The 27,461-nt window shown below is 38.9% G+C and overlaps 4 protein-coding genes across 6 annotated transcripts; 3 read left to right on the top strand and 1 right to left on the bottom strand.

Annotated features, from left to right (window-relative positions):
• Nucleotides 1-899: 899 nt before the first annotated feature.
• LOC144634794 (uncharacterized) lies at nucleotides 900-20,826 on the top strand. Its single transcript, XM_078493830.1, has 4 exons — nucleotides 900-1,058; nucleotides 1,650-2,328; nucleotides 3,702-4,850; nucleotides 19,596-20,826. Exons 2-4 carry the CDS (start codon nucleotides 1,659-1,661, stop codon nucleotides 20,222-20,224), a joined length of 2,448 nt encoding a protein of 815 aa, XP_078349956.1. The 5' UTR covers nucleotides 900-1,058; nucleotides 1,650-1,658; the 3' UTR covers nucleotides 20,225-20,826.
• LOC144635628 (uncharacterized) lies at nucleotides 5,739-12,301 on the bottom strand. The gene is made up of 2 exons (XM_078494715.1): nucleotides 12,066-12,301; nucleotides 5,739-9,467 (listed from the first exon to the last, which is right to left on the bottom strand). Exons 1-2 carry the CDS (start codon nucleotides 12,250-12,252, stop codon nucleotides 6,727-6,729), a joined length of 2,928 nt encoding a protein of 975 aa, XP_078350841.1. The 5' UTR covers nucleotides 12,253-12,301; the 3' UTR covers nucleotides 5,739-6,726.
• Nucleotides 12,501-19,008, top strand: LOC144634793 (uncharacterized). The gene is made up of 6 exons (XM_078493829.1): nucleotides 12,501-12,636; nucleotides 12,844-13,212; nucleotides 14,645-14,721; nucleotides 15,113-15,210; nucleotides 16,090-16,226; nucleotides 17,310-19,008. Exons 1-6 carry the CDS (start codon nucleotides 12,550-12,552, stop codon nucleotides 17,676-17,678), a joined length of 1,137 nt encoding a protein of 378 aa, XP_078349955.1. The 5' UTR covers nucleotides 12,501-12,549; the 3' UTR covers nucleotides 17,679-19,008.
• A 1,090-nt stretch (nucleotides 20,827-21,916) lies between the features above and the next one.
• On the top strand, nucleotides 21,917-27,437 carry LOC144635795 (uncharacterized). 3 transcript variants are annotated; one of them, XM_078494897.1, is made up of 3 exons: nucleotides 21,917-22,075; nucleotides 23,880-24,555; nucleotides 25,426-27,437. In XM_078494897.1, the coding sequence occupies exons 2-3, from the start codon at nucleotides 23,886-23,888 to the stop codon at nucleotides 27,225-27,227; spliced, it is 2,472 nt and encodes an 823-aa protein (XP_078351023.1). In that variant the 5' UTR covers nucleotides 21,917-22,075; nucleotides 23,880-23,885; the 3' UTR covers nucleotides 27,228-27,437. The 3 variants fall into 3 exon arrangements, with proteins under 3 accessions (XP_078351023.1, XP_078351022.1, XP_078351021.1); XM_078494896.1 differs by having other exon boundaries at nucleotides 23,877-24,555; XM_078494895.1 differs by lacking the exon at nucleotides 21,917-22,075 and having other exon boundaries at nucleotides 23,585-24,555.
• The last annotated feature ends 24 nt before the right edge of the window (nucleotides 27,438-27,461 follow it).

Below are 27,461 nucleotides of genomic sequence, written 5' to 3'. Positions count from 1 at the left end.
GCGCTTAATAAATTAAAATAATACAGCCATGAATTGCGTCAGTTCGAAATATTTTAATTAAAGGCCCTTTTAAATAGCCAAATGACATATTTCCATACCCTTTCATATACTTAAAACTCGTGAAATCCCTACCCTTTTATATACCTGAAGCCTGAAAAAGGTACCCCTTTCGGGCGGAGCCTCCCCGTATAGGCCGTTATGGGGAGTACCCCCCCCCCCGGGAACGAAACATTTTATTGGGATGGCCTTACAAGCGATTGCGATTCGCGAAAAAGAGAAAAGGTTTAAAACAATGACGTACTTGAGCTCAAATTTACAAATTGCTTCTGCGGGTTTTGCAAACCAAAAATACCTCCATGGAAGCGAGCAGAGAAGACGTCTGAAATTCAGGCTAATTAACGCTGATGCCACCTCCCTTTGTAGCGTCCCTGGTATAGTATGGCCTGACTACCCCCATGGATCGTCACGCACTCTTCTAGTGGTCGCCGAGCCAAAAGAATGTTAGCGTAGGGGGCTAGCCCTGGGGACGAGATTGGCTTAATCGAGGGAAACTGAAATATTGACAAAACTTTCTTCAAGTTGCGCCGTGTGTGACTCGCGCTTGTCACGCATTCCACCTATGCTACAGGCCAGGCTAACGTACGCTTTGGTCGCGAAAAAGTAAATATCGTCAATATGATGCCTGTAACCGCGCATGCGTGGCGCCAACAGCCGTACATGACCCTCGTGAGACGCGTGCCTCGTCTTGGTAACAGAGTTTTCTTTTACTCTTTCACCGGCATGAAAGAAAGGCGGAAGAAAAGAGCATAGAGTGAGTGAGGCCCTGGGAATGAGTAAGAATTGCGACACGATACCCCTGAGAACGAGGCTACCTAACTTAGTCACGAGAACGAACTTTTTCAGTTTCTGCTTATAATACGTTGAGCGATCTATTCCTCGTACGCCTGTGATCTGTTCGTTTCTTACTGCTTAATACGTTGTATAAACGGTTCGTGAGGATTATATCTATAAAGTGATCGCTGTCTGATCGGTCCGGGAACTGCTTGTTCAGACAGAAGGTAACATCTGTAATGAGATCTGATAAGTAAGCTGATCACAACGGTGTTGCTAGTCCCTTCACTATACTTTTTATTATGTGGACTATTATCTTATGTTCTCCGTCAGTGATTGTTCATCAAAGCTGAGATTTAAATGATGTAATTCTCCCATTGCGTAGCTTTCATTGTTTTACACGTCTTTGTGGTTAGACTGTCTGTAACGCACGTGCAAAAATTAGAAACACCGGAATAGCGGAACACCGGAGCACCGGAACAGTCACCGGAAACACACACCCCTAGGCCTAAACAAGTTTTTTGTAAATTTATTTTATTGTGTAAGATTGTTAAAAGAATTGTGTCGAAGTAAAATGGGGTTGACCGGCCTACATCACGCTGGTTAGCGACAATTGTACATTATTTGTCTGTTCCATTTTAAAATTTAGTCTTCCGACCTATTTTGTGATAACTAGGTGATAACAGGAGCCATGATAATTAGTAGGACAGACGCAGGGGTTGGAGGGGGGGGGGGGGCATGGGGGTGTCTTTAAATTTTCTTACCCATACAAATCAAATGACGATGTTAGTATGATAAATTAACTTTTTTAAAACCAGGAACCTGTCATGGCGAGTGCGATTCCGACTTCTTCGTCCACAAAAGAGACAACGAACTACGCTAGGTTGTGTCGCCTGTTGGTTGATATTGGAACCCAAGCCCTCAGGGACACATTCGATGTCATCCATCCACCAGCAAATCTACAGGCAGTTTTGGCAGGAAGCATAACCAGGTTGCAGGCACTTGGAGCAAGAAAGATTATCAATCCAATACAATGGGGAAAACTTTTTCCTGCCATCCCTACTTCAGTGTCTTCACGCGACTTTGACACAACTTTGTTAATGATTCTGTTAAGAAACTTGTGTGGTTTAATTCCTCCGCTGACTGGCTGGGATGAATTACCTGCCGTAACAGACCTAAGCCGTGAAGCGGACATTGCTCGTGTAAAGTATTTTAGAAACACTGTGTACGCTCACGCTGAGAACGCTTCTGTTGACGATGCAACGTTCAACGACTACTGGCGTGACATCCGGAAGGTTCTGGTCAGATTGGGAGGCATTAAGTACGAAGCTGCTATAGACGATCTTAGAAAAGAGTGCATGGACTCTGAAGTTCAAGATCACTACAAGAAACTCTTTAGTCAGTGGAAGAAAGACGATGACAACATTAAAGAACAGCTGAGTGAAATTATGAAAATGCTACATGTTCTAACAGCAACAAAAGAAGACACTGATCCAGGTTAGATCGTGTTAGAAATTAATTAAAAATAATAATAATAATAATAATAATAATAATAATAATAATAATAATAATAATAATAATAATAGCAGATACTTTAAACATCAACATTTTGCTACTAGTAGTCAACAGTCTCGCAGTGGTCGTAGGTTCGAATTCCGTTTAAGCCTGAATTTTTTTCAGTCTTTCTTTTCAAAACTGCTTAAAACTCCTTAGTTGTAGTTACGCTCTACTCCAACATACGGTCCCTATCACCTTAACATGAGGAATATCCTGGGAACAAGTGGCCCTGTGACGCCAACCCATTCTCTTCCCAATAGCCCTTTCGTTTTCTTAGCCGGCTGGGCCTTGGCACAAGAAAACAAGGGCTCTCCAGGGACACTGGATTTCCAGTCCTAGATTCTAGGAATGGAAAAGAATGTATGAGAGAATCGTTATGTTTTCGACTTCCATATAGGAATTCTTTGTTCCAAACAGCCAATCAAAAAAATTCGAATTAATTTAAGAATCCTATGTCCCCAGAGCTTTTCGTTTTCTCGTGCCAAGCCGGCTAACAGAAACGAAAGGGCTATGGGGACGAGAATGACGCAAACCGCTATAAGTTTGTGACGTTATGGCGCAACCTCGATCCCAGGCTATCTCTTCTTTTCCTCCTTGAGGAAGCCTAGGAGCGATGACCGCTGCTTGTTGTTTAATAAATCAAAAGGGTTTCCTCTATCACCTTAACATGAGGAATATCCTGGGAACAAGTGGCCCTGTGACGCCAACCCATTCTCGTCCCCATAGCCCTTTCGTTTTTCTTAGCCGGCTGGGCCTTGGCACGAGAAAAACGAAGGGCTCTCCAGGGACACAGGATTTCCAGTCCTAGATTCTAGGACTTCCGGTCTTCATGTATGTAGTCATGACGTTTCAAAAGAATGTATGAGAGAGTCGTTATGTTTTTGACTTCCGTTTAGGATATTCTTTGTTCCAAACAGCCAGTCAAAAAAATTCGAATTAATTCAAAAATCCTATGTCCCCAGAGTCCTTAGACTTTCTCGCGACTTCGTCACTCGCGCCAAGCCAGCTAACAGAAACAAAAGGGCTATGGGGACGAGAATGTCGCAAACCGCTATGAATTTGTGATGTTATGGCGCAACCTCGATCCCAGACTATCTCTCCTTTTCCTCCAGGAGGAAGCCTAGGAGCGATGGCCGCTGCTTGTTGTTTAATAAATCAAAAGGGTTTCCTCTATATTTTTGGGGGGATTTGAACAACGCCCCCGAAGGAAAAGGAGAGGGGGCCTAGGATCAAGGTTGGTTTGGCGCAGATATCCTGAGTAAGAGCAGCCAGATAGAATTTTTATACGATAATGTTTCTGATTTTATTTTAAGGTAAATGCTCGAAAAGTAAAGAGAAGGTGCGTGGACTAGCCATGTGCAAAGAAAAATACCACGAGGACGAAGCACTGCAATATTATTGTCAACAATGTAAAGTTTGCATTTGTCTCAAGTGTGGACAAACACGGCATGGCCATCATCAAAAAACTGAAATACAGCAAGCTGCTGAAGAACGAAAGGTGTCAATGGCCAACATTCTGGACAAAGCCAAGGCGGAAGTTGTCTCTGTAGAAAGTAAAATAAATGAACAAATTGAATTGAGGAAAGAAAGCAGAGCAAGAATCGTTGCCGCTCAGAACAAGCTGACTGAGCTTATTCGTGATTTGAAAGAGCAGGAAGCCACGGTCAAGACAAAACTAACTGAGATTAATGAAGAACAAGAACGAGACCATCAGGCTCAACTGGAAAAATTTCAATTGCTTGTTACTGAATTGAAAAGTTCTATTGAACTTGGCGAGGGTGTTCTTCAAAATGACATTGGCTTGAAAATTCTGCAAGAAGAGCATGTTGCCTTCGGAGGCTGTGAAGAGCTTTTGAATCAGAGTCAGAAAATGGAACTTTACAAGCCAGAGCATGTTAATTTTGTTCCAAGAAGAGGAGCCGTAACTGCTTCAGGAAGATTGGTTCCACTGGGTCAAGTTGTTGCTAGTAGCACTGATCATTCACAATCAGTAGCTGAAGGAAAAGGTTTGAAAGAAGCAGAATTGGGGATTGAAACCAGCTTCACAGTCACTACACGAGATTCAGAGGGAAATCAGTTTTATCACGAACAAGACCAAGTGACTGTCACCATCAGCTCATCAACTGGAGAAGAGGAAATGAATGTCGAAGATTGCAAAGATGGCAATTACACAGTGCGTTACAAGCCCACGAGTGTTAGTCTACATAACGTTAGAATTGAGGTTAATGGATGGCCGCTGACTGGTAGTCCCTGGAGTGTTAACATGGAGCCACATTGTTACAAAGTAGTTTTGTCGCGTGGACTGGGACGGCAAGGAGAGTTTATGCGCCCGTGGGGCATCGCAAAGAACGAAAGAACAGGAAAAATTGCCGTAGCAGATTACGATGATAAGTGCATTCAGATGTTTGACGAGAGCTGGAAATATCTGAGGACAATAGGAGGCGAGGAGGGATCAGAAGCTGGTCCTGTGAAGATACACTGGATGAAATCATGAATTTGACTTCATTTGGCTGGAAGACAAATGTAAGACAAATCTGATATAACATTTGTCGGAGACAAAAGAAGATAAATGTGGGACAAATATGTCATCACATTTGTCCAAGACAAATGTATAACAAATGCAGTATAAATATAATACCATATTTGCACTTAAACAAATATAGGGTAAAACTGAATAAATTTGAAGCAGAAAAAGTGGAGTCTTAATCACTACATATCTTTCTTTTCATTGATTATTGAATGTTTTTTCAGGTAGATGTCTGGGTTTGAGGTTTTTGAGCCGAGCTGTTATGTAATATCAACAGAGAAAAAAAATAAAAGAAGGAAGTAGTGAATAAATAACCAAATAAATAACAACAAGGAATCATCTTGAATCAATTAAAACCATTACCTTTATTCTTTGAAATTATTTAAAATCATCAACAAACAGTGCAACAACTCTGTAAATTACTCTTAAACGTCTTTATACCTACAGGTTGTAGCTTCAAAAAAATTTTCCTGGCAATGTTACCCTAAAGGTACACACTAGGCGACAAGTCGCAGCAAAAGGCCGCCCCATGTGTAATTCTTCAAAACAAGTTGCTGTGACAAGGCGTTTTTTCGGTGCACAAACAGCAAATTTGGAAGAGTGGGAATGTGAACTAGTTTTCCAATTCAATATGGCAAAAAATACATGACACTCTCTCATTGGTTAATTTATATTTTGTCGCAGCGATTAATAGCAGACATGGACACGTGCTGCAACAATGCTGCTATCGCTCATTTTGTCGCTGCCATGTGTCGAACAAATTCAAACCAGTTTGAATTTGTGCGACAATCACAGCGACAAAATTCTATCGCAGCGACTTGTTTGTAGCAAGAATACACCATGTCACACGAGGCGACATGTCGCAGCAGCATGTTGCCCCGACGTGTCATCTAGTGTGTGCTGACCTTAATGCCATTACATTCCAACAGCTTCATTCTTGCTGGCAAAACAAGATAACCAATGGGGGGTGTTGACATTATTTGAAAAGTCATTTTAAAATACCAGAAAATACTGTTTTTCAAATGTTTTTTTTTCCATAGAAAATCCAAAATGCCCAGGAAATATGTTGCTTCTCACATGTTTTGCTACATCTAGTGATGACCAATCAATGAAACTGAAAGTCGATACCAACTGATAATAAATAATGACAGTTGATTGATATTAGAAACCGAGGAGAAATTGACAATGAAAAAACCTGTTTTTATCACCAGCAATAGTGCAATATTATGATTATATATGATCAATATCTAAACTGCAAGATATTGATGACAGTAACTGCAATCAAGGAAATTTGATTTGCATTTTAAGCATATACATGTACATGCAGTGTGGTCTTGTGTCATGTTACAACAAACAAATCTTGTGGTTCCAGAAAATATCCATACCCACCCCAAGGATGGTCATTAGAAATTCTTAAGGGGAGGGGGTCTCAAAAGCCAAAACTTTTAAGGGAAGTATGAAGCAAAACTAGAAATGCCAGAGGGGTGGGAAGGTCTGAACAGAAGAACCATCCTTAGGGAAGGTATGGATATTTTCTGTAACCACAAATTTTAAGAAATATTTTCAGCAATCATGGTTTTGACAGCTAAACTCAGAAAATCCCCGAAATATTGAAGGAGTTGTTGATTGTTTAGTGACCAATCACAAGAAAGTTCAGGACATGCAAGCAAAACTCAATACCAAAAGTAATTACTGTTCTGGTGGAACCGGTAGTAACATTGCATAATTTCTGGTGTTAAGGTTTTTTGAGTTTCCCAGTAAAATACAGTAGTTGTCAGTAGCAACATGCAAAAAGCTCAAGTTAATTCTAATTACAAGTAAATTTTTCTTTCTAGTGGTAAAACAAAGAGAACATTTTCTCTCTTCCATGTTTGCACAGTTCCAACAAATTTACATTGAATCCTTTGAACAGGAAGGAACGATGCAGGTCCTAATGGCTCAAAAATGTCCTTACACCATATTTCTGTGGTTCCACTCTGGCGCTTATGTCTGTCTGGGTGCTTCTGAAACCATGAAACATAGGCCATGACAAGGGTTATCCACTGTCCATGGATGCAAATGTTTTGTTTCATGTAGTACCGGACAACTGCAGGCCTTGCATCTGATGTGTCAGGATTTACTTGGCCACCGACTCCAACCCAAGGTGCAATGACATAAGAAGAACGCTCACTTCTTGAATCAAGGGAACCATACCGCTCACCACAGAATTCCACACAGGCATAACGATCAAAAATGACAGTTCCATTTCTGAAATCCACTCCGTCAATAAATGTTGAATACGACTCCATTAAAAAGTTAAGTTCGTCATCATCCAGGTTATCTACTCTGTGAGGAGAGATACAAGTACATGATCCATCATCCAACCAGAGGTTTGATTTGGTAACAGGGCCATCTGATAGAGATAACAGATCCACAGTGGAACTAATGTCCTGAAGAGGATCCATGCTTGTGTTTTTCATTTGGCTGAAAATAGGATCAAAGTGTTCACAAAATGTACTTGGAAACGGAAGGTCTCTGATGTCTTGATCTCGAAGAAACTTACGCATTAGCTGAATTTCCACAGATCTTTGGTTCGTCTTGAAGTCACCAAGTAGGCCATTGAACCGTTCAAAGGAAAACAGCCAAAAGTTATGCACTGGCCCATAGTCTATTACACAGTTGATAATATGTGAATGTAAATGCATGTTCGGTGTGACTTCCAATTGTCCATACATTGACTCAAACTTCTTACAGAACTGCATCAGTGAAGAATGTCCTTCAGACAGAGAGTTAATAGTGATGACGGGGGCTGTTAATATTCGGCAAGCTTTTACAAACAAAAGCCACAGTTTGTAATCTTCTGCTGGTAAATAATTCTTAAGAGCAAATTCTGAATAGACAACAGTCCACAGCTTCCACTGTTCTGATGTGAAACTTCCAAAACTTGATGCTATCTTGTTTGGGATCCGCCCCATGTTAGATGGCACTTTCATGTTGTCTATTAAATCTTGTATGGCTTTAAGGTCATTTTGTGTGAAAAGTTTGTTTGGAAGCCAAATGTTTTTCATCATATGTTTAGCTGTTCCTAGGAATAAATTATGCATAGGGTCAACTATTGTGAATCTGATGCAATCAAAGTATTCAAGTTGCATTAGTTCTGTGTAGCGAGTACCATATTTTGTTTGCTTCTTCTCGCGCCCCTGGTAAGTGTCCTCTTGCAAAATTTCTTGAGCTTCAGAACGGTGTTCTTCGTTTGTTCGATGAAGGCAACTTTCAAATCCTCCAAAGTTCATTTTGTCTCCAAAGTGTTTACCTGGGATGAACTCCTTTTTACATTTCGAACAGCCTCTTTTAGCACCATGTCCCAGAAAGCCACATAATTTTCTCGCAGCTGGCACATCACATGCTACTAACAACAATGCTGCAAAAAATTTCTGAGGTACTCTAGGTGAGCCTGAATGACGTACTTCAACTCCATCTTTCCAAAGTTGATTCAGTTCTCCAACTACTGGAACCAGGAATGGGTTGAGACTTTGTGGTTCACTTGGACCCGGAATAATTCCTGCTATTATCACGTTCTCTCTTTTGAACCTCTCACCACGAGGTAAATTCATTAAGGCCAGGTAAATTACACCAACACTATATGGCGAATGTTTATATGGCTGAAACCAGTCAACGTTCATCATTAAGGCCAAGTTCCCTTGATGGCTCATAAACCGCGAACCATCTGGAGCCTTAAAATTCCGCCATACCCTACCGTGGATCACATCTGTCAATAACCCTGGAATGCTGGTCCTTTCTCTTTCCCTCCACAGTTCACAACGTGATACAAAACCAGGACGCTGGAGAAAAATCTTTAGTGTCTCAATGATGCTACTGTAACAGTAAACCTTCTTTGGGTAGAGTTTAGTTTTTCCATCTTGGAGTTTCACTTCTTTTAAAAGAACTTCGTTGCAAGGTTTGCGATGAGCTCTCTGCCTGTGGTTTGGGAACTCAACAAATGAACATTTCTTTGACTCCCTTCTGGTTCCAACTGTCACAAAAGCAGCATCATAATTGTAGAGTGAATTACACTTTGGGCATACCACGAACTTCTGGAAACAGTCTTTGTGAAAGCCAAAGTGCTTCTTCAATAAGTACAGACTTGAAGGAAAAGATGCCACAAATAAGGTCATCCATGGAATACGCTGTGAAAGAACAGTAAAGAAAGCATGGAGAAACTGAAGCATGAGTTCAATTCCACGGTCAGCAATATTGCAGTAGGTCCACCAATAGCAAATGAAGATTAACAGCCAGTTGATAAGGGTGGTTCTGTTGTGGGTATCAGCATCTGCTTCAACAGCACCTGGAAAGCTTGACTCATCAAGGTCCTCCATCACATTCTCTTCTACCAAGTCATCCCATAACTCTTGGTTTGTAGAATGCACTTGTTCACAAAATAAACTCTCATCAAGATCCTCTGGCTCACCAATAGAGTTGCGAATAAATGCCTCATCGAACAGCCTCCTATCTTCATCATCAAGGTTTGTAAAGCAGTCTCTAGTTGCTTCTGGATTCGCACGTGTAGTCTGACCTGTAATAGAATAGTAACGAGAGAATATTGTAATTGTTGTAGTCAGAAATAGGAATCATTAATTCAGTGTAGTAAGTTGTACTCAGCTGGATGTCAGCTGAAAATACATGTACAGAACCACTCAAAAGTAAGTTGACAGTCCCTGCAGCCTCAATGACTTCAACACATAGGGACCCCTACATGCACATTAATACCCTGTTTCAAAATCGAATCACATTAAATTTGCCTTTTCATGTGTCACCAGAAATTACCAAAACATATTCATATTCACTCAAAAAACAAGGAGAACCCTGTTACTAATTGAGACTTTTTCAACAGGAAGATGGGAATCACAGAAATTATTTTGACTTCAGAATTGCATATCATGTCTGTCAAGATCACGAGTAACAACAAATAATCAAGTAACATGTACCAATACAGTATGTATGTACTACATGTATATGTACATCTGTCTGTCTTTTAACCCTTCTCAAGTAAAATAACTTGCACATGCTGAATACATGTCCATGTAAATAGCATTTTTTCAGGTGTGTTATGCAAAGCACAATATTCTGGTTTATTTACGACTATAGAAGCACTTCAGGCGAATGAATCTCACTGGTTTCTTTTGTAGCTAAAATGCTCCAATTTATTGGATATCAGATGTGCATTCTGATCAATGAAAGTGATGGTGCATTCTGTTCATTTTTCTTAACAAACTGATACAACACAGTAGAAAACAAAAACTGGCCAAAAAAATTATGTAAACAAGGGCATGACCATACACTGTACTGTACTTCAAACTGTATATATTGAAGGCCAATAAATACATGTAGCCTCCATAAGACACAGAAATATACTCTCTTAATTGACCTTGGGTATAATTTGTACATTGAAGCTCACAGTATTCCTCAAGCTTTGCGGTTGTCTACAGAGGCTAGAAAAACTAGGCAGCAATCACCTACAAAAGCTAATTGTTAAAAATAAGGACAAAAAGTGTGCTCTGCTGACCACATGTTGAATACTGGCAATTAAAGTCAAATGAATATTGTATGTTTTGCCTGTTGGGGAAAAATGCAGACTGCAGACAAGAAGTAAACTGCAGACTGAGAGTACATTACAGAAAATTAATACTGAATTAGGTAAGTATCGCTAATAAAATTTGTTGTGTCCCAGGTTCGCCATGACGTTCCATATGAGTGATGGCAGGTAAAGTTGAATGGTGATAAATAAACTTTTATGCCCGGTCTACAGTCTGCAGTCTGCATTTTACCTGACTCTCCCCAGTCGTCTCTTATCAAGATCCCTCCTCCTCGCTCAGCGGCCACCTGGGGACGTCAGGCATTTTACACTGACTGCTGCAACCAGGGAAAATGCAGACCAAGGGTAAAAATGAAATTTTACAAAAAGTAATAAATACAGTGCCTCTAGATCTGCTTTAACCGAAGTTACAAAGTAGCTTGAGAATTCTGGCTAGTAGCAAATAGGTTTTGGTTCTATGGCTTGGGTATGTGACCATTCAGCATCCAGATATTTTATTTCACTGCTCACCTAATAATCAATCACTAACCAATTAGGTTAAATGCATTTATTTTCAAGCAACTAAATGTTAAACTGAAACTTCAAATTTCAAGCCGTCTGCATTCGTTAAGTGAATGATGGGACAATGGAACAATTTGGAAAAGCGCTAGGGCTCAAGACAAACTTTTTTTGCTAGCAAGCCTATTGGCTAGTGACAGCTTTGATTTCACTAACCAAAACCAATTTTCTACTAGCCAGAATTTTCAAGCTACTTTGAAACTTCGGTTTGAGCAGAGGCACTTTGCCTTCTTCACTGGCTCTGCTATTGTTATTTTAAGAGTTAATTTTAGGTTACTTTTTGGTTATTTCAGCTTGTGACTACAGTCTGATAGTTTAATAAGTGAAGACAGTGTTCTTGTGAGTTCTGAGTCTCAGAGGTTTTCTTCCAATCAAATTCCTGAAATTTTAAGTAGCCATTTTGGCTAGAGAAAGCCCAGAACCTACTAGCCAAAACTGCATTTCTACTAGCCTTTGGCTAGTTGGCTTCCGTACAAAATGTAATTCACTCTTAAACTAGAAATCTTATTTTAAGAACAATTTCTCAAAACAAATCGCGAATTAAGGACCTTAATTCTTAAATAAAAAACGATCACTTGATTTAAGGTGGCCGTTTTTTTATTTAAGAATTAAGGTCCTTAATTCGCGATTTGTTTTGAGAAATAGTTCTTAAAATAAGATTTCTAGTTAAGTGATAAGTCTCGAACCTTGAGCGCAATTTAAATGTTATTCACCTGTTGAATTTTTAAGATTCTAAGTGGTAAAGTGTTTCTCACAGTAAATTCCACTGGTTACCCCCTGATAAGGAGAACTCTGAAAACCCACAAAGTAAGAATCTGCTAGCCTGGAAAATTGCACTTGCTTGGCAACCGCGTTACTTGGCAACGACGTACTGTAATGGGCCCTTGAAGGCTACATGTAAAGTTGAAAAATCTTTGTTGTTTCTAAGTTGTTCAGGCTGCCAACCGTTCAGGTAAAGACATGGCTGTCAGTCATATACATAAGTATAATTTATTAAGCTTATTACAAGAATCATCTTACCATCAGAACAACGCCGATCGCTTCCATCGCTGTCATTGTTTTCCAAAGCAGACGCATCAAAGCTTTCAGAATCATCAGTGTCATAAGAAGTTCCATTCGCCGCTGCGAGCTCTTTAAGATGATTTGATCGCGTACCTCGACTTACATAATCATTGCAGTGGCTACAAAAATACCTTTTCTTTCCCATGTTGCGGTTAAACCAAGATTCAAGACTTCAGAGTTCTTTCTTCAAACGATCGATCAATGAATCGAGCGACAAACGAAAACGAGGCATCAGATGTATCATGTGATGCTTTTCCACCAATGGAATGATTGAAATGAACATTAGCATAATGAGCGGGAGTTTTGGCGTCACTGTCGTTGTTGTCACATCACACATCTTACAGCGTTTCGATCGTTTCGGTTTGCACTTTGCTTTTGCAGTTCAATACGTCTTTCGTCAAGTTTATTTAGAACCTGACTAGCAACTATTTTGAAATTTAAAATGAGCCGATCGAACAATTTGGAGAATTTTGGAAGTGACGATTCGTTGGACTCGCCGCCGAGACAAGAGCGTCGCACAAGTCGCACGGTAGGTTTAAAGTTCTTGTCACGTTCGTGCTGCTTTAATACAGTGGTTGCATCCTTCCCTATACATGGCTTTAGAATAGAACCTAATCGATTCTTTAGGCGTTTTTGAGTTGATCACTTGGAAATTAAAAAGGAAAGAAACATTTCAATCATTTCGTTTCTATATAAAATATTGACAGCGCGGTTTGTTTGTTTTGCTCTTTGACAGGCGATTGTCCCACGAGGGCAAGACCGTCCACGCGTTTTGGTTGAAAGAAACCGACATACCAGTACACGGCGCGATTTACAATTTGACGACGGTCGTGGTTCAGATTTCGAAGGAACATCAACAACCATTTCGCCGCCAGATAGTCGTTCCAGTTCACGAACATCATGGACTCCTAGTACTAGTTCAACACCGATCAACCCGCCAGTTTCCCGTTCAGCAGCTATTGACACCGAGAGGCATTTGCTACAGCTTCAACGCCAGATCGCAACGCTAACTGAAAAGGTAGACTCTTTAAAAGAGTCTGCCACTTTAGCAACTCATCAAAGAACAAATCCAAGGCGAGATGAGAACCTTCCAAAGGACATGGTGGTAAGTACTATAATTTTTCAAGTTGCATGGCGATTTCAAAGAAATCTTGTGTCACTTTGATAGAAAATCTTGTCCAAAGATTCCACTTTTCTGGTCAGCACCAAGAACACAGACAGGCATACGTTTCTGAAAAGTGTTAAAAATTATTTAGGTCCAAAAATCTTTCAACTAGAATACTCAGCTCTCAGAATTAGCAACTGGAATCTCTCTGATTTTTCTGTGGATTTTTTTCTGGCTGACTTGTAGCCAGATCTCTCATGGCTAAACAAAAGGGAGATCTGGCAAGCTTTAATTTGAATGCACATGCAGTGAAAGCAAGACCATATACAGGGATTGTTACCTTGCATGCTATTCCAGATTGCCATGACTCTGTCGCTGATCAACAGTGGAGGTTAACGTTACTTTACTTTTACATGGCTTACTACAGCTGTTAATGTACAGTTTTCACAGGACTCAAGCATATTCTTAATCTCGTACCCAGATCTTCTCAACCCTCAGAGAGAACAGCTGGTAAAGTCAGATTTTGCTTGCATCAGATGTGTCAGAAATCAGACACATGACGCGACTACGCATGCTCGGCAATTTAGTGGTTGAAAAGCTCACTTGGTCGTTGTCAATAGGTCATTAATTACTTTCCTATACAAGAAAAGACAAGTAAATAGAGTTGGGGAAGGAAAAATGTCGCCACTCATTTTTTGCTGATAAATTAAAACACTCAACCCAGCCTTTCAATGGCGGGGAAAAGCATGCGCTGTGTTTGACGCGTACAGTCTGTACATGCCAGCTGTGCGACAAGAAAAATGATTGAAAAACTTTGCAAATCTGACGCATACTTGAAGTATGCGTCGGATTTGCAAAGTTTTTCAATCATTTTTTTACCCACAAATACTGTATCATTTAAACATTTGTACAAACAAGCTTGAACTACAAACTGTATCTGTAGCTTATTCGCATTAGTAACCTTCAAAACGCGGACGCAGTTTTAGAAAATCCTTTGAATCCAAATATTTTCTTACTGGCTAACGTACTGCGCACGCATGCGAAACAAAGTTTGCATCTTCCGTGTGCTAATGCTGAAGCTTTTCATCAACTAATCAGATTGGCGAACTGAACGCACTTGATCAGATGTGTACTACCGTGGTAAGTAGACATCTGGGTACGAGATTACCGGTAGCATTTCCTAGGATTTCCTGGCTGACTTCAATATTGCTCAGGTGGATAAAAATTATACTAGCAAAAATGTAAAAAGAAACCGAAACAAATTAACATGTTAAAGCAATTTAGAACATCTGATAAATTTAAAATACTCTCATCAGACCTTCCAACTCTCACAGTTGGGAATGCCAACTCACTGCATACATGTAATTATATTGTTGTTGTTGTTAAACTTGTGCAAGTTTTGTTACAATTTACCAGTTTTTATTTTATATAGGCCTGCGTCCACCAAATTGTAAAAAAGCTGAAAGAAAAAGATCCTCCAATTGAGTGGACTTTGAATCCTGCAAACAGGTACAGTGTAATAGCAACACCAATTGAATTATAGACTGGGCCAATTGGCCACATGTGGCATAACTTTCAAATATAAATTATGTGACAAGGGAAGATGACCTTTTCTGTAGCTGTTAAAAAATAAAATAAATGCATGGCAGCAGAGAATAGTTTTTTTAGCAGAATTTCTGACAGAAGATGATCTGACCATAAAATTGAAATTATTCAAATATAAAATAAGGCAAGCCAATCTTTATACAGTATTATACTGAGAATAATTTTAGGACTGATAACTGGCTTCCTAATAGTGAGTGGCTGCTTATATATAGGGGTTTGACAGTAATATTTTTAGAGGTTAAGAAACTCTTAAAAATGTAGTAATGAAAAATGTTAACTGCATTTTGAATTTCAGTTTTAATGACGAATCTAATAATGAAGTAAGTAAAGCGATAGAGAGAGGAGTGAGGGCAACAACAGCTTTTAAAGAAGCCAATCCTGTATTACTGGAACGTAAGTACCGCTCAGTTTTAACTTTTGATATCTTTCATGATTATCCCAAAGAACTAATACTGTAATGATGATCTATTAATACAATGTAATCACAATAACAAGTTCCTCTAAAATCCTGTACAATTTATCAAGCAAGTAACACAAATTGGTTAACATTTCTGCATTCTTCGGAAGAAGAGTCCTCTGTGCTTCTGTGAGGATTGTATTTGCGTATATAATCAATAAATCTGACCAAAGTAATATCTACATTGTAAGCAAACCAAACTACTTTAGTTAATTTTTTTTTTTTTTTCCTTTTTTTTTCCCCCCCTCCTTTTCTTTTTTTTTCCCTTCAAAAAAAAAAAAAAAAAAAAAAAAAAAAAAAATTAAAAAAAAAAAAAAATAAAAAAAAACCCCCCCAAAAATTAATAACCTAAAGGTCATTGCTCTACATGTATATTCCCCCTTTAATGTTTCAATCTCACTTAATGAGTATTTTGGGGAAAAGCCATTGTGGAAACTTTCCCTGTGAGACATGTGCTTTGATGAAAACAATTAAATTAATATTTCAAGTACTGGGTAACCAATCAAAACAAAGGCATTTTTTCTGAGTGGTCCAGAACCACTTGTGTCATTGTTGAATTTTAAAATTTGTTGTATATGCAGTGTAAAACCATTTTTTGCATTTACCAACATCATATTGGTCCATTACCAAAAAAAGGTCGCTATCAATTGTTTTGTTCCAGCTTTGCCTTGTTCGAGTAGATGCATTGTAGAGGATCATGCACCATGCTCTTAAATTCCAAGAGCAATCCACGCACAATATCATTGCCTAATGTGTTCTTTTAATGACAAGCTATACTGTATGGTAATTTAAATTCCAAATTTCCCTTTGGTTAGGTGCAATAAAGACTTACTTTAAAACATTAAAAGCAAGACAGAAGAGAGTGACAACACCAACCAGAGTTGAGGGCAGAATGATGGATAAACAAGCGAAGAGTATAGTTACTTCAAGGAGAAATCAAAGGGGCCATAATGTAAGTGGATTTGCTGTCTGTATAGATAATATGCATATGACCTAGTAGAATATCATCCTATAAAGTCTTATAAGGTTTTTTTTTTACTGATTTATTGTTTATTGTCAGTAGGAAACTGCTATCAATAACTTTCATGTACATGTTGTGGTTCAATTTTATCCGTTGTTAAAATTCATTTTCCTTTCTTCTTGGATATGGTAATGTATAAACAACAAAATAAAATAAAATTGAAACCAAGAAAAAAATGAAACCACAACACGTATATCTAACATACATGTACAGTAAACTCCCGATAACGCAAAGCTTCAAAGGACATGGAAAAAGGTTTGAGTTATCGATTTTCTATAGAAAATGGCCTTAAAAGAAATGAAAATTAGTTTGAGTTTGCGGGAGGTTTGAGTTAGCTAGGGCTCAAGTTGTAGGGAGTTAACTGTATAAAATTAATCGCTCTTTTTTTTCATGGTCGACACAATATTTACTGGTATTATAGACCATAAAATGATGTCATAAAAATAAATGTTCATAGCTCAAATGGAACCAAGAGCCACAGGCATGTGGCTCATGGTTCCACTGCAAAGTTTTGGACATTTTATGGCGTCATCTTATGGTCTATTGGAGTGGGAAGACCATGGAAAATGTACAAGCCATGTGTTAGATTTGTTTTATACCATAACAATATGTAAATATTCTGGTATGTAGTTCAAAAAAATAATGCATGTACATGTAACATGCGCATGCACTGCAAGTAACAGCTTCTACAATAACCACTCTTTCCTTCTGAAGCTGTCAAAATATGAGGAATTTTGCCCTAATCATTTTGTTTAAATTATACAATTTTCTGGAATTTTGTGTTTTGAAAAAGCATTAACATTCAGGTTTTCAGAAATTTGACATACCGTGTTGGTCACACATGGTCTATACTCTCATCAACCACAGCTCTTGACCAATAGGCATGCATGAAATCTCTTAGTTATGGTAGAAATTTTTATATAATGTATATTAATTTTTCATTGACCAGACATTTTATTTTATGTTCTCTCAGTTTAATTCAAGACGACTGACAATGTTTGTTATTCCTTGTAGAAACTCAAGGCACGCAAAGAGGCCCTCGTACAGAGTACTTATACAGCTGAGAAAAAGAGGAAAATACAGGAGGTCCTGTCAATAGAGTACATGTCGCCAGAGGAAAGTGTGTATGAACCGGAGAACTCAGATGAAGAATCAATCCCCAAACTTGAAAAGCTAGTGCGACGCAAGTTTGAGTGGAGATCAGATGAGTTAGATCGGGAGTTCAAGAGCCTGGACCGTAAGGCCGATAGGGCCAGGAGCCAACGTGCCAAAAGGATGATGGTACCAAGGGAGGAGGGTGACATTGTACCTGAGTCCCTGTATTCTCATCCAAAGAATGCCCCAGCTTGGGCCCTTGCTGGGGTATTGCGAAGAGGACCATAAACAGTGCCAATGATTTCAATTTTTTATCACATGACCAATGATTTTACATTTTTTTATTTTGATCAGATATGTTTTGTCAGTTGCATCAATTTCAAAACTTTAATGTGAACAACAGTATGATGAAAATGACTATTTGCGATGGTGATTATCCAGCAAACTGTCTATCAGCATTGGACCATTGCACCACAATATTAACCAGCAGTTTGACAGTAGTTCTAATAGACCTTTTGCATAATGACGCCAAACAATGCTTTACGGCTTGAACATGCATTGTGGTACTTGTAGTCACAAACTAAGGGGAAAATTATAATGGTAACTATGCTGCATTTTGATGTGGCTGGGCTGTCGAGTGGCAGTTCACGTGATTTGTTTGAGATTTTATATTGGTCCAATAAAGCTAATACAGATTAATAGGGCCATGCACTGCTGGCCCCATCTTGGATTTGAACGTGACTGCAACGCCCATACTGCCTTTCGGGTTTGTTTTGTCATCATGCATTAGGTCTATTTTAGCTGTGTTGGTCATGTGATAAAATCATTGGTTTGTTACAATGCTTCATTGAAATTGTTAGGCAGCAGTTGTTATTTAGAAGTCCTGTCTCAGCCAAGTTAAGTGAATAGGAGTCTTTGGCATGATGAAATCTAAGTCAGTAGTATTTCCATTTAGAAGAAACATCTTAGGAACACTTAGTTTCATCCCAGGCTTTTGTTGTCATTTTCACTCTTAATAAATTCATCCATCAGCTGGCTTGAGACAATGTTAGTCGTAGAACATGTAGTGTTACATAGACTTTCTTATGACATTTAAGTAGCTCAAAAGTTTCTTATAAAAGCTTTAAGTGATATAGCTGAAAACTGGTTTCCTGGGAGTGTTTATATACACTTATGTTAATGATTTTGCACTTGTAAATTTTGAAACACTTCCATTTTAACTTAAATAAGTACCTATAGACTTGCATAAATATGCATGTATAGCAACACTTTTTCCAAAAAAAAATTAAATCTTTGGTGCGGCGAAGGAAGTGCAGCTTATCTGCGAGTCTTTATGGAAAACAACTTCTACTTTATATAAATTATTACACGCTAAGTACAGTTAATGCGAAAATGTTTTGTCCAAAACTTCCTGTTGGCAGGAGTGTTGTGTAGATTTAAAATCCACAGTGTTATATTTTTATCATACTTCAGCATGCGTAACTTTCCTTGCAGCCTTTTCCATTTGGGAGGTTTTATTTTGTACATATTGTATATTAGTGTGTATAAAGGGTTATAAAATATATTTATCTGTTAAATGTTAATTTCTTTAACAGAAATGGTTTTGTTTGTGTAAAAAAAGGAGGATAGTGTAAATAAACATGTTATTTACATTAATTTTGTGTTGATTTGCTAAGGACTACAGGCATGAGATGATTGGACAGGGGGGATTGCTTGAGGATTGTGTTAATAGAAGTAAATTCCAATTTCATTCTAAAATACTATTGAAAAAGATGAAGTTTCTGATGTACGGTTATATTTAAGGCAGTGTCTAATATTGGATATTTGCAGCCCAAAAAGTGAAATATGTTAAAAAAGCAATTTTATACAAATTTAAAACAGGGACAATGAAGGGAAGAGAATTTTGGATTACTGTCCATGACAAAGATAATATTTGCTCTGCATTTGTCCTTAATTTGTCCTGACAAATATTATCTTTAACGCATTTGTCTGTGTTTTGAGCAAGACAAATCATGATATTTAACTTAGATTTACACCACATTTGTCCACATTTACACCCAGAAGCAAATGCACAATTATCCTATTTATCTTTGGGACAAATGTCATATTTGTCTTCAAATCAAATACCGACAAATGTGACAAATATCATATTTGAACCACATTTGGACTGCATTTGTCTGATGTCAAATCTGTTTTTTCGTCCAGTGATAGGTCATCCCATGTCAGTGGCATTCTCAAAGAACGGTGATATCTTGGTCACTCATGAAGAGTGTGCACATGCAGAAGAAATGTCTGCAATTACTGACCGTGGTCAGTTTATCAAAAAATTCAGCGAGCATTTGTTGAAACCACTTAGTGTGTTTGTTAGAACTGATGCTAGTGGTCACGTGATCGTGTGTGACGTAGGCGACAGTAACATCAAGGTCCTCTCCCCTGACGGGACAGAATTGCTGCAGTCCTTCAGCGCCCCGAATTGTCATGCAAACCCCGAGGTTCCTTGTTATTATCACGACAAGTTCTTTGTGTCGTATCGCTGGATTAGTTGTGTTAAGGTTTTTAATAAGGAAGGAGTGTTTCTGTATGATATTGGCTGCGACGGATCTGGTGACAAACAACTGTATGGTCCCCTGGGACTAACTGTTGATGCTTTTGGTCACGTGATCGTATGTGATGCTGGTAACAAGAAACTTAAGGTGTTCACAGTGGAAGGTAAATTTCTTTCTTTGGTTGGAGAAAAAACCATCAAAATTCCCATGTTCATAACTGTCTGTAACAATGGTGATGTCATAGTTTCTGATGGTTTCAAACATTATGGTATTCATGTTTTGCAATAAACCGAACAGCACCACTGAAAAAAAAATCCTTATTACTTCAGGAGCTTTATTTGACAAGAACTAAGTTGCTTTTAGTAGATAGTTTTATATTTTTCTTCTTGGACCTATTTGCCACAGGGCACTGACTTAGAGGATTGATTATTATGACATTCAGTATGGCATTTATGTTAGCCTATCCCAGCTTCGTTGAAGAAGCGAGCGAATGGCAACAACAGATAGGGGGAGAAAGGAGAGTCTGGAACTATCAAGCCGCTCTTATCATTAGGATCTCATGGCTGTTTTTTGTAATTAGTTTTTTTGGGGTTCTCTATGCACTTATCAGATTTTCAAAAAAAGTTTTATACACAAAAGTTAGGCTATAGTTGGATAAGATATTCAGATTATTACAAGAGCAAAGGGGCTATCCTGTGATATCGCGTGAGAGATATCCCGATTGCTTTTTGTTTTTCAATGAGCGGAGGTATGAGTATTATCAGACGAGTTCCTCAGTCTCTAAGAAAGCACTGTGTCCATGGTTTCGAATTCTAAAGCGGTAATTGCAACAAAAGCTCATCGCGTATGATCAAATAGTATAGATTCGCGAGGCCCTATTGCGGGTTATCGGGATACGGGATATTGAGGTAACTTACTGGATATTTGGTGGGAAAATTAACAGGAGAGCATTGTCAATTTTTTTTTGAAAGAATAAAATAGGTTTATTGATCAATGTAAAATACAAAGAAGTAAATAATAAAGATGGTAAATTTAAGCTCGGTAATAAATAATGAAGATGAAGTGTTCAACATGACTCGAGCATGGGACAAAGAAAACTTCTGAGTCCCCGACGACCGACGGTATCTGGGAGGCCATGGGTTCGATTCCCGTCGGGGACTCAGAATTTTCTTCATTATTTATTACCGAGCTTAAAATTTACCATCTTTATTATTTACTACAAACTTGATGAACTCGACATTGCTGATCCTAGCAGTATGCAGGACGCGTGTCACTTATCAACCTAGTAAAATAGCCCAGCTCACAACGAGTCTCTCGTAGCTCAGTTGGTTAGAGCGCCCAACCGGTATCTGGGAGGCCATGGGTTCGATTCCCGTCGGGGACTCAGAATTTTTCTTTGTCCCATGCTCGAGTCATGTTGAACACTTCATCTTCAAATACAAACAAATGCATTTCTTTGTACTTTCCTGTTAAATTCTTGACCTTTTCAGACAGTCCTTCGAAGAAATTAAAAACCACACTCTGCCCCTCAAAACCATCTAGGGCTCATCTGATCTGCCGCTGCAGCGCGATTTCAGCGTCAGATTTCGTTCCCACGCGCGATTTTTAGCGAATTATTCACTTCTAATCTCTTGCCAAGACCTCACTTTTCTAGAGGGACTAAGACATTAAAAATGTGAAATTGTTGAATTGTTTCGAAAAAATACCAAATATAACATTTAATAATTAACGTAGAAAACGTTCACTAAAAGATCAGGCTTTTTTGTCAAAAATACTGATCAGTTACCGTAATTGTCGTTAGGAGTATGTTAGTGGAGGTTGAAAACGTTGCGGAATGTTTTTTTTTTTTGGAGTTGAAAAAGCTAAGGTGTTTGGGATTTCATGTTTATCAAATGGCGTGATAAATCACGGCTTTATCCGAACCTTCCCTTCTTTTAATTTTTTTCCCTGAGCACGCAAAGAGGCGACAACGTTAGTGAGGTCCTGGGAATGAGAGTGTAATTACGTCAGAGCATAAATTAGTTGGAAGCTTGATGGGTGGGTGAGCCGAGTCTAAGAATCTCTGAACTTCCTGTTTAGACGACGCTGTTATTGTGCTGTGATTTATTGATTTTATTCCTCATACTTCCGAGATTACAGGTTTGTTTCTTACTGCTTTATTCATTTTGGAGGTACATTGTAATTATACGCAATTTCCTTGCATGATGGCAAAGGGTTTCATCACAGTGTTAGCCTCTTCGCCACCTTTTAGCTCTCACTGTGCAGCAATCTTTATCTAGTTGCTGTGATTTTAGTGATTGCATTCTTCCACTGCATTGCTTCGTTAGTGTCCGTTTCCTCATCGAATGGGAACAGTTAGGGACACCGTACCAGACACAATATTTTATAATCATTTAAGTTTAAGCGGCTGGCGTCCACCTTGCTGGCAAAAACTTTGATTTTTGTTTGTGAACAGTTCCAGGTTGATGAGTTCTGACAAAGATCAAACGCAGTGTAAAAAAGTTTTGATTTAATGTCTTTAGTTTGTGCCAAGCATTGCATTTTCGGCGGCGGATATTTTGCAGAACGCTACATGCAGATTACCTATATTAGTGTTACAAATTTCCAAGCGCCTACCTGTCTGTAGAATTAGTTCTATATCCTGTCTTATCTAGTCTATAACAGTCCCAAGGCCTATTATTATCGATCATATATGCTATATTCTGTGTTCGGCGTTCGGCTAAATCTGCTAAATACCCCTCCGTTGTATTTTCGCTTTTGTTTTATGTAGTTATCGTAAATTCCAATTGTGTCTGTCAATGCGTGACATTAAATTCAGCAAGAACATTGGAAGCAGAGATTTATAACAGTGACTGTCTGTATCTGAGTGGTGTGTTGCCGTACCGTCGATGATAATTGGAATTTTAGAGATTTGTATTGACCTGGTTCAAATTCCAAATGAAAAATACGTAAAATTCAAACATCTTAGGTAGGCCCACAGAACGGAAAAACTTTGCATATTCTTTCCTTGTATTGTATTCGTTAACTGATCAAATAAGTGGTATGGGGTAAAAATGTTCTGCAAGTGAAAATCTTCTATTTCACGGCCTGTGTAATTTGTTTGGGGGATCTTCGTTTTGGATAAAGATCAGACAATTCGCTGATAAAAGTGCTGTTTTACTCGGCGTTGTTTCAAGCATACAACTTGTGTCACAATGTATCAAACGTCCTCAGGTGCTTTGGAGCGAAACGTTGCTTTGCGAGGGTCTAAACACCCCTCAGGCAGTAGATAAAATAATAGGTCCGCAATAGGTACATGCATAGGCTTACATTTTAAACCACGTAGCATTGCACGTGAGTGTCCATCAAATGCGTAACCGGCGCGAATTGTCCTGATCGAAATTATAGCTTTTTATAAAATGGTCGAGGAATTGCGCGCGCTGTGATTGGTCAATTCGAACTCATTATAAAAGAAATAAGTTATATAAGCACTTGGGAATTTTTAAGAACACACGTTCTGCGCCTCGTGCTTCTCTATGCACTTCTCTCGTGTTCTTAAAAATTCTCGCGTGCTTATATAACTCAATAATGCACTCGGGTGCGTTTTTTATTTCTTTAATAAAAACTTGGCAGAATATCATCTAGAGTTGACAACTGTATTAGCAAATGTAGTAAAATTATAGCGCTAACATTCCCTCAGTGTTGTTGTTCATGCAGAAAGTTAGTTTAGTTCAATTCGTTCAATGTAGGAATTTTTTGCCCTCAATAATTTTATATTTCAGGTTTTCAAAATTTCCACTGACCAAAAACGATTTGTTTCTGTCTTTCCTTTTCCTTTGTTCTAGATTATAAAAACTAAATGATATAATGGAGTTTAGGCCCGACTGAGAAATAATAAGTAGGATGGATTTGTATGGCAACCTCATCAGTTATACCCAATACTAATATTTATATTAAACAGCAGGAACTAATGGCTAGTGCTGTACCAATTGCTTCATCAACAAAAGAAACAACCAACTACGCTAGGCTGTGTCGTCTGCTGGTCGACATTGGAACCCAAGCCCTAAGAGACACATTCGATGCCATCCATTCACCAGCAAATCTACACGCGGTTTTGGCAGGAAACATAACCACCTTGCAGCCTCTCAGAGCAAGGAAGATTATCAACCCAATACAATGGGGAAAACTTTTTCCTGTCATTCCAACTTCAGTGTCTTCGCGCGACTTTGACACAACTCTGTTAATGATTCTGTTAAGAAACTTGTGTGGTTTAATTCCTCCGCTGACTGGCTGGGATGCATTACCTGCCGTAACAGACCTGAGCCGCGAGGCGGATATTGCTCGTGTGAAGTATTTTAGAAACACTGTGTATGGTCACGCTGAGAACGCTTCTGTTGATGATGCAATCTTCAATGACTACTGGCGTGACATCCGGGACACTCTGGTCAGATTGGGAGGCCTGCAATACGCAACTGCTATTGACGATCTTAGAAAAGAGTGCATGGACCCTGAAGTTCAAGACCACTACAGAGATCTCCTGAGCCAGTGGAAAAAGGACGAGGACAATGTTAAAGAACAGCTGAATGTAATTATAAAAAAGTTAGATGTCTTAACAGCATCAAAAGAAGTCACTGATTCAGGTAAGATTTTGTTGCAAGTTACTACACTAATACAATACTAACATCAACCCAATGCCACTTGATTACCGTTCTGTCGAGTTATAGAAGTTTATCTTTACCGCACGAAATATTTTGACCCTTTCTTTAGGACGAAAAACGTAGTATTTAGGTTAGAAAAGCACATGACATACGAATTACTTATCATCATTTTCCCAAAGGCTTCAAGTTCAAAATGTGACTTTTAGCTCAAAGTTTCTATCGGCTGATGGCTAAAAAGGGTCGTGATATGAATTTACTTGCAAAATAAATAGAAATCAAAAGTGAGAAGTCCATGTGCCTTAGTGTACTTACCGGCCAGATGACATTAATCCGTTAATTATAGTATGTACATAAACGAAATTATGTAATTTTTGACGGCTTGTTTGAAACGTCGAAAAGAGGGAGCGAATAATGAGATGACAGGAAATGGCTGATAATTTTGTCTTGTGATTATGCGCGATGCTACAGTTACTACGCAGTTTCTCCTGCCTCCATGTCAAATCACTCTGAAGTACGAGCAAGATCCTGAGAACAAGTGTTCTTGTGACGTCAAACGTACGAATATCGTGACGTCAGCAGACATTAGCGGGACAGGAACGGCTGGATTCTAGTTGAATGTGATGTAATAAATTGCAGGATATTCCGAGTATAAAAAAAAAGCAGCCAAGGCGCGAAAACCAATCGTTAATTATTACTCGTTTCCAATTCCATACAATATATTTTTTCTGCCGTTGCGTTTTCGAAGGTGAGTCGAAACTGGGATGAATATCGTTCAGAGCGCGCGAAAACAATTAGTTTTAGACACTTACTCGAATTTTGTAAAATAAATAAATTTGACCTTTTGTTTTCAAGGTGAATTCACGAAGCCTAAAGATGCGCGGACTATGCGCGGACTCGCCTTGTGCAAAGAAAAATACCACGAGAACGAAGCACTGGAATATTATTGTCAACAATGTAAAGTTTGCATTTGTCACAAGTGTGGACAAACACGACATGGCCATCATCAAAAAACCGAAATACAGCAAGCTGCTGAAGAACGAAAAGCGCCAATGGAGAACGTTTTGGAAAAATCTAAGGCAGAAGTTGTCGCTGTCAAAAGTGAAATAAATGAGCAAATCGAATTGAGGAACAAAAGCAAAGCAGGGGTCGTTGCCGCTCAGAATAAGATGACGGAAGTTGTGGAAGAACTTGTTCGAGATTTGAGGGATCACGAAATGGCGGTCAAGACAATATTGACTGAAATTAATGAAACACAAGAAATAATTCATGTAGCAAAAGTAGAAAAATTCCAGTTGTTCGTTACTGAACTGCAAAGTTTGATTGAACGTGGAGATAGTATTTTTGAAAGAGGCAGCGGTCTTGAAATTCTACAAGACGAAGATAATGTCTTTGGAGGCCTCGAAGAGCTTTTGAATCAAAGTCAGGAAATGAAAATCTACAAGCCAGAGCATGTTAATTTTGTTGTAAATAAAGGAACTGTAGCTGAGCTACGACGCTTGCTTCCACTGGGTCAAGTTGTTGCTAGTAGCACTGATCATTCACAATCAGTAGCTGAAGGAAACGGTTTGAAAGAAGCGGACTGTGGCACTGAAACTAGTTTCACAGTCACTACTCGAGATTCAGAGGGAAATCAGTTTTATCACGAACAAGACCAAGTGACTGTCACCATCAGCTCATCAACAGGAGAAGAGGAAGCGAATGTCGAAGATTGCAAAGATGGCAATTACACAGTGCGGTACAAGCCCACGAGTGTTGGGCGACACGACGTTGGAATCGAAGTTAATGGCTGGCCGCTGACTGGTAGTCCCTGGAGTTTACACGTGTCGACACATCAGTACAAAGTGGTGTTCTCGTGTGGATCAAATGGAAAAAGACAAGGGGAATTTAATGCACCCTGGGGGACGGCAAAGCATGAAAGAACAGGGAACACTGCGGTAGCGGATTATTTTAATAAGCGCATTCAGTTGTTTGATGAAAACTGGAAATTTTTAAAAACGATAGAAGACGTGAAGGTATTACGAACTGATGCCGTGAAGCTAGGTCATCCCACTTCGGTGGCATTCGCAAGGAATGGTGATATCTTGGTCATTCATGGAGACGCTGCACACACAGCCAAGAAACTGTCAGTCATTTCTGATCGTGGCGAATTTATCGAACACTTCAGTAAGTACCTGATCAGACCATTCAGTGTGTTTGTTAAAGCAAACGATGATAGTCACGTGATTGTGTGTGACTTAGGTGACAACAAAATCAAGGTCCTCTCCCCTGACGGGGCGAAATTGTTGCAGTCCTTCAGAGCCCCGCATTGTAATACGTCCCCTGGGTTTGTTTGCTATTATCACGACAAGTTCTTTGTGTCTTATGCTGATTGTGTCAAGGTTTTCAATAAGGAAGGAGTGTTTCTGTACGATATTGGCAGTGAGGAGTCTGGTGACGAAAAGCTGTGTAATCCTCTGGGACTTACTGTTGACGCCTTCGAGAACCTAATCGTTTGTGACAATGGCAACAGAAAGCTAAAAATTTTCACACTGGATGGGAAATTTCTTACTTCGATTGACGAAGAAATCAAAACTCCCTGGTTAGTGACTGTTTGTAACAATGGAGTTGTGTTGGTTTCTGATCGTTGTGAGCACTGTATTCATGTTCTGCAATAAACTGTTAGCACAACTGAATTAAGAGAAGTCAGTTCTCCAATTTGGTCTCGTTTTCTTTCAATCGTGATGGCCAGCTATTTTTATCAGTATACAGTTAGTGCATATGCTTTCTAACAGCCAGCCGAGAATAAAAACATGAATCAGGATGCTTTGAACGAAACGTCCACTTGTGAATATCAACGAAGTTTGTCACAAAAAAAGATAGTTAAGGTCATTGCCCTGTATTGCATTGCG

The sequence above is a fragment of the Oculina patagonica genome, chromosome 13 (genome assembly GCF_052425735.1).
Source record: "Oculina patagonica isolate OP01 chromosome 13, crgOcupat, whole genome shotgun sequence".
NCBI classification, from domain to species: domain Eukaryota; kingdom Metazoa; phylum Cnidaria; class Anthozoa; order Scleractinia; family Oculinidae; genus Oculina; species Oculina patagonica.
Note: the sequence above shows the minus strand (reverse complement) of the source record. Positions and strands in the feature narration are given on the sequence as shown.